The sequence below is a fragment of the Gekko japonicus genome, unplaced genomic scaffold (genome assembly GCF_001447785.1).
Source record: "Gekko japonicus isolate JY-2015 unplaced genomic scaffold, Gekko_japonicus_V1.1 scaffold1786, whole genome shotgun sequence".
In the NCBI taxonomy this organism is placed as follows: Eukaryota; Metazoa; Chordata; class Lepidosauria; order Squamata; family Gekkonidae; genus Gekko; species Gekko japonicus.
This window is the reverse complement of record NW_015163656.1, coordinates 84,570-92,019: the sequence shown is the minus strand read 5'-3', so window position 1 is coordinate 92,019 and position 7,450 is coordinate 84,570. Positions and strand designations below refer to the sequence as shown.

General features: G+C 45.6%; 1 protein-coding gene across 1 annotated transcript in view; it reads right to left on the bottom strand.

The window, feature by feature from the left end:
- Positions 1–270: 270 nt before the first annotated feature.
- SPATA18 (spermatogenesis associated 18) overlaps positions 271–7,450 on the bottom strand; it is a 28,920-nt gene continuing 21,740 nt past the window's right edge. Inside the window, exons 10-13 of the mRNA XM_015407706.1 lie at positions 6,905–7,028; positions 5,258–5,356; positions 1,056–1,101; positions 271–338 (exon numbers count right to left, since the gene is read on the bottom strand). Of these exons, the coding sequence (XP_015263192.1) occupies positions 331–338; positions 1,056–1,101; positions 5,258–5,356; positions 6,905–7,028 (277 nt within the window). The 3' untranslated portion in view covers positions 271–330. The remainder of the gene's footprint in view (positions 339–1,055; positions 1,102–5,257; positions 5,357–6,904; positions 7,029–7,450) is intronic.

Below are 7,450 nucleotides of genomic sequence, written 5' to 3'. Positions count from 1 at the left end.
GTTATAAAAACACACTAATTATCAATCCAATTTCACTCTCCATTTGGAGTGATTCACATTATTTTTTTTTCCTGCCCCCAAATAGCCCTGATTCTAGTCTTTTTTTGGGGGGGGGTATTTTTCACATGTGCATGTTTGTGCATGTTTGTGCATGTGTGTGTGTGTGCCTGGAAGCCATGGCGACCTCTGGTGACTCCTTCTGGGCATGGAGGACATTCAGAGAAGTGGATTCACATTATTTTAAGTAAGGTTCGAGGTACTCTTGGAACAGGAGAAGGCACCACAGAAGTGAATTGATCCAGACGTACGGAATCAAAAAACCATATCCAGTTAAAGTCCTATTGGAGAAAAATACATATTTCAGTACATGGCTAGTTTTTACGAATATCTGCATTTGAAGGGCTTCAAACCGGGACTGTCTGTACAATCCAGATATTCCTCATGCAAGCTGGTCCAATTCCCATGCAATCCTAAAAGCATTTTCTTGGGAGTAAGCCCCACTGAACAAAATAGGGCTTACTTCTAAGTAAACCTGCTTAGGATTGCTTTCTTAGTCAACCAAGAGCCTGGCATAAACTGTAGCAATGCCCATGGGATTGGCTTTCTTCAGCATGGAATCAAAATGGCTACAGTCCAATGCTGAATTAAGTTCACTTGCCCATTTAATTCAATGGTTTTAAGCCCACTTAGATCTGTGTTGACTAGTGGCCATTAGGCGTTCTTTGCTGTTAGCCTCCATAAAACAGCTCTAAAAGAAACCATGTGAATGTATGAAAGACTGCTAGCAATAAAGATTAAGAGAGTATTGTGACCCACAACACAAGAAACAAGGCATTCTGTAAGCCAGAACCAGAAGTCTTTTTATAACATTAAAAGAATAAAAGCCCCTTTATGTCAAAAGAGAATAACTGTGGTGCGATGTGCTTTTTAAAGGAGGAGGAAAAAAACAGCCTGCACACTGTTATATTATCTCTTGATTATTCAAGAGGTTAAAGCCATGATTGTCCAAATTCTGAATGAACATGTCTAACTTCAGAATGAATAGGCCCACTTACTTGGGCTTCCACTCCTTAATGGGGAAGGGCTGCGGCTTCGAGATGGCTAGAAGACAAATTTTAAAAAAGGAAAGGTAAATAACTGGAATTATTTTGTTCTAGATGGACATCTCACTGAAAAACACTGATAAGCACACATTGCTAGCTTAGTGCAAATACTAGGAGCCCCTACTTACCTTATGGTGCTAATATAGAAGCCACTGCAGTGCTATTCCATCTAATACCACCAGGGTTATGCAGGGCCAGGGCTATTTTTGGGCAGGAACACACAGGAACAGAGTTCCAGCTGGCTCCCAAGTTGGCCACGCCCAGCAGGAACTCATTAGCATAACAGGCCACACCCAACAGCAGAAACTCATTAGGATTGGCTACATTAGGGGCAATGTTCCCTCTAAGCTGTGGAGTCTTGTGAGCAAAAATTCTGCTTGCTGAGCTACAGGCGTTAAAGTTGTGAGCAAGAGATTTGGCTGCTGCATAAATGAATTGGCTCTGGAGCCCTCCTTCCTGAGCTGAGACAAAAATGTGTGAGCCGGAGGCTAAAAAACTATGAGCTAGCTCACACGAACTCAGCTTAGAGGGAACACTGATTAGGGGTGTGTGGCCTAACATGCAAAGGAGTTCCTGCTACAAAAAAAGCCCTGGGTTTTGACAACAAACAAGGTAAACAGAATAACAAGCAAAAGGTGGGTGTGGCTGGATAACCACACTTCTGGTAACATGGGGGTGCGGCCTAATGTGCTAATGAGCTGTGCTGTCAGGGGTGTGGCCTAATATGCTAATGAGTTCCTGGTGTTGGGTGTGGCCTATTATGGCTAATGAGTTCCTGCTGGGCTTTTTCTACAAAAAGAGCCCTGCGAGCAGGGCCATGCCAGAAGAGCCCACACTGCAGCTTCTTCACATATGAAGCATTCCTTCTGTTTCTGGGAAGGGCAATGCTGTCACAGGAGGAGCCACACTACAGACTTCTCTCGTGCATGGCTACTTACCATGCTCCCTGTAGCAAAGAACTGTGCTGTGGCAGTTCCCACAAACCTTTGCATTTCTGATTCACTTCATGATCGGCATGGGAAGGGTGGTATGCATCCCATATGTTTTTCCTGAGTGTTGCAAATGCACTAGAGCCTCTGTGGCAAAAGCAAGAGCCGTGTCCCTGCACTGGGAACTGTTCAGGGGGACTTTCACACGGTGTGTGCGGGAGGAGTGTGCTTTGCTAGTAAACAGCAAGTTAAAAGATTTTGGCCCGATCTCTCTCATTTTCCTACAAACAGGAGAATGTGGGAAAGGAGCAGGGAAAAACTGGACACCTGCTGGAGAGAAGCCTTCTTCTGCTGCCCCTTTCCCCATGTCATTGGGTGGTTCTGTATCTAGCATTCGCTCCACATTTTCTCACCTGGGTGGAAAGTGTGCAGCTCTAAACCACATTCAGATACCTTGGGGCAAGGCCTATTGACTGCAAAGTCACCCCTGAACAGCCATAAAATGGCCATAAATCTGTGCAGAAGGTACCATAAAATCTGATGATCAAAGAAAGCGAAAGCGGCATGGAGTGTGGAGGCTACCATAAAATCCGATTTTCAAAGGAAGTGAAAGCCGCATGCAATGCAGAGGGGAATTTCTGTTCCAACGCGGGTTTCAAAAAACAGTGGGAAAGGCCAATGCAGAATCAGCCACAGAAGGAGGGGCACGGACTGAATGCATTGCTGCTCCAAGAGGCAGAATTATACACTGGAGGAAGCCATCAGTTTGTCTTAGCTTAACATGACTGCTTGTCCAGGTCAACACTACATAGAGCTTAAAGCAAGGTGGCTATTAGCCACAAGGTATAGCTAGGGGCTCTGGGGCAAGTGATGCTCTGTCTTCTTGGTGCTTGGGGGGGGGGGGTTCAACAGTGGGAGGGCTTCTAATGTCCTGGCCCCACTGCTGGACCTCCTGATGGCACTGGTATTTTTGGCCACTGTGTGACACAGAGTGTTGGACTGGATGGGCCTTTGGCCTGATCCAACATTGGCGTCTCTTATGTTCTTATGTTCTTAAAGCAAGTTTCTTGCTGCTTAAAACTAATTTGATGCATCACGTGTTGACTTTTTATTTTGGGTGAGCACTACATACCACCCATCTCAAATAACAGAAAACAAAAAGTTCCTTCCAGAGGGCCCTGGCATTAAAGAAGCATACAGCAGACTTTGTTGACACAACATCATTACTCAGAAATATTTCACTGGACGAAGAATCACAGCGCTATTTTAATTCACGGTTGTAGCATCCCTTTACTGCCAGGGAAGGGTGCCCACTGATGCAGAGTCACTCTGGTCTAAGCTCACTGATTTCAACAGCCTTTGACCATGCAGCTGTTAACAGCCCTGCTTGAGTTACCAGTCTTTACCACACAGTATTTATACACAACCCTGTTAAAATTAAATCCAGAGCTGGAAGCATCCAACTCTTTGAAGGAGGAAAGAGCTGCCTGTTTTGCCTGTATTATGAACGGGAGGCTTGGGTCCCCAAACATTTGGGGATCCAAAGTGAACACATGCTGGGGGGTCGGTGACAATGCAGCTTCCCGGTGCATGCCCACTGCAAGCTGAAAAACATGCATCTCTCTATCACTCGCTACCTATGTACCACAGTCAAACAGCCCTCAAACATACATGTATCTCTGTGTTTCTAGTCTTCTGGGTCAACTTAAGGTGTAGTCCTGCTCCCACAGAAGCCAAGCAAGAACCCTCCTTGATGAGAAACATCCATGTTTGTAACACAGCCAGGCATTTCCCCTCAACAAGGAGCTCAAAATATTTATTATATTTTATTTGTGTTTATTTCTACCCAGTCTGGGGTCCCCAAGGCAGCAAACATTAAACTGCTAAAACATTAACAAATTTCAGACACTGAAAAGCATTTAAAATACAAAAATTATATAACATTTAAAACAATTAAACAAATACTACCACAACTTGGGACTCTCATATCTATGGGACTGTCTCTACCAGTACGTGCCCACCAGGCAGATCTGATAATCAGACCAGGGATCAGGGCTATTTTTGGGCAGGAACGCACAGGAACAGAGTTCCGGCTGGCTCCTGAGTTGGCCACGCCCTGCGGAGTTCGCGCTTGGGATGAAACATGGGTTGCACACACTTAAAGGGAGAGAGATGGGTGGCTGTGGGTGTTGGGGGTGGGGCTTCCCCCGCCGGGGGACCCCTGGCAAACTGGGGGGTTTGGCAACCCTACTACCCAGTCTGGGGTCCCCAAGGCAGCAAACATTAAACTGCTAAAACATTAACAAATTTCAGACACTGAAAAGCATTTAAAATACAAAACTTATATAACATTTAAAACAATTAAACAAATACTACTACAACCTGGGACTCTCATATCTATGGAACTGTCTCTACCCGTACGTGCCCACCAGGCAGATCTGATCATCAGACCAGGGATTATTTATTGCTCCTCCTGAGAAGAGTCAGTGGCTCCTCCTGTTTTATGGAATAGACCTCATGAGGGCGTGAGAAAGGCCCCAACCTGGCCTAGATTTCTGAGGCTCTTTAAGGCAGAGTTTTTCTTATGTGCTTTCAATGAGGAGTTGAGATTGAAGGGTCGTGATTGGAGGACAGTTACAGCAATGGAGAAAAACAGCTTGCTCTCTTCTTATCTGTACTGTATTTTTGTGGCATGACGTTTTTAGATGATAAATAATAATAAAATAAATTATTACAGGTATTGCCTGACACACTTATCCATCTGCAACTATGCTTACGTCATCTAACAAAAGTCTGTCAGCTGTATTCTCCAGTTCTATCATGTACTGGTACTGTCTGCATTGTATGGGCTTTTAAAAAAAAAACTCTGCAAATGCTGGCTTCATTGAAGAAGAGGAGGAGATTGGATTTATACCCCGCCCTTCACTACCCAAAGGAGTCTCAGAGCAGCTTACAATCTCCTTTCCCTCCCCCTCCCCACAACAGACACCCTGTGAGGTAGGTGGGGCTGAGAGAGCTCTTTCGAGGACTGCTCTTGAGAGAACAGCTCTGAGAGAACTTGTGACTGACCCAAGGTCACACCAGCAGGTGCAAGTGGAGGAGTGGGGAATCAAACCCAGTTCTCCAAGATTAGAGTCCATGCTCTTAACCACTACACCAAACTGGCAAATCCCCCCGTTAGTATCTTGCTTGGATTATAATGTTAATCAGGATATTCTACCTTACCAAGTGCCGGGAGTGCCCTGCACCATGACACAGAGGGCTCGAGCTGCGGCTGCGACTCTGGCTCCGGCCTCTGCTTCTGCTCCTACTCCTGTGAGACCACTAAAACAGGATATGAAATATGAAATAGAGCTACATTAAGCAGGAAGCATTCCCTGTGGTTATATTGCAACGTCTCCATATACTTAAAAGGACTTGACCCTAATACATTCCTAGGCTTAGAAGATGAAGAGTAGCCCGCTTTTCTCTGCCTAGCACAGAAATTTCAGATCCCATATAAATAAAATGGTTTGCAACGTGGCATGAGAGCATTTGTGAGCAGTTATTTGATGGGTCTCTCTAGGCGGGACCGTATCAGGCCTGTGCTGAAAGCGCTGCACTGGCTGCCAATAGCGTACCGGGTTTGCTTCAAAGTGCTGGTTCTTACCTTTAAAGCCCTATATGGCCAGGGTCCAGCATACTTGAGGGACCGCCTTTCCCCATAGGTTCCCCCCAGAGCACTACGGTCGGGGACTCAACATTTCCTGGTAACCCCAGGCCCCAAGGATACCAAACTTGCTGCAACCAGGGTCAGGGCCTTTTCAGTGGTGGCTCCTACCTGGTGGAATGAGCTCCCAGAGGAGATCTGGGCCCCACGGGACCTTGCGCAGTTCCGCAGGGCCTGTAAGACAGAGGTCTTCTGCCAGGCTTTTGAATAGGAGCCGCCGCCACCACTGTACCACCACCACCACTGTACCATCACCGCACACCACCACCAATTGGAGTGGGTACCATTGGAGAGCAAGCTGGCCCTGGGATGAAGAATGGATGGCAGTGCTGTCTGGAACTTACTTTGTTGTTCTGGGACCATCTTTCCCAGAACCCCATCTGTTATTAAGGACTTGTGTGACAACAAGAGCACCTGCCCTTTATTGTATAGCTGATTGTTTTATTCTGTTTTTAGTTGTTTTAATCTTGGCACATGTGCCTTATGTGTTAGCCACCCTGAGCCCATTTCGGGGAGGGCAGGTTATAAATCTAATAAATAAATAAATAAATCAACAAGAGACATAGGAAGCTGGGAAGTTTCACATCCAGAGCTCCCAGACTTCTGTTCTTTTTAAGCGAGAGATGTGCAGGACCCAGATAAAGATTGGGATTGTGGTGTGGAAGGAAGGAAGGGGTTTTAATGTTTCTCCCCAGACCCTTTACTGGACATGAAATACACAAACAGCCTTATGAAACAGCAACACTGCAGGGGTCACATCAAATTAGGGACATGACATGCAGTGATCCCAGTGCAAATCACTCAGGGCTCTTTGCATCTGTTATTTTTTAAAAACAATGTTTGGGAGCTCCACACAGGGGACTCCCACAGTCCCGTGTAATTTCACGCTTATCTTTGTGAGTACTAAACCAATTGACAATGGAATGTATCACCCCAGCCCAGTGAGACCGATTAGCAAGTATAAGCAGGCATTGACTCCTGGATCCGCCCTTCTGCCTGCTTCTCTGTTAACAAAGAAAGAAAGTGTAGAAATAATTTAGGGGCGAAAGTGTTAATTATCAGATTGGTTGCAGGAAGGGAAAGCCGGACGGTATTGTTTGAACATCTCTGGCCTTGTGTGTGTCTCCATGCTTAAAACATAAACATCCAAAAAGAGCTCTTACCAGAGCACCTCTTCTTGTGACTGCCTCTCCCTTTACAATGACAGAATCATTTTCCATAAGGGCAGGCCACACATGATGGGCCACAAGCGGAGCTGTGAATTCAGAGTCATAGCTGCGACGGTACCTAATTGGATACAAGGAAGATCCAGTGAGTTAATTCCATGTAGCTCATTTGATTCCAGAGCACCCTACTTGTATTTACTGGATTTTTTTTTTAGGTAGTCCAGTATTATCACCACAAACATGACTAAAACGGAAGGGTCTCAAATTGCAAATGGCTAACACCCAACAACAACTTCAAGAATTCCCTGTGCATGTTATTGAACTACACCCCACCACCACCAAGATATACACTGCTGTCCAGGGCTCTTTTTGTAGAAAAAGCCCAGCAGGAACTCATTAGCATAATAGGCCACACCCAACAGCAGAAACTCATTAGCATATTAAGCCATACCCCTGACAGCACAGCTCATTGGCAAATTAGGCCACACCCCCATGTTACCAGAAGTGTGCTCATCCAGCCACACCCACCTTTTGCTTCTTATT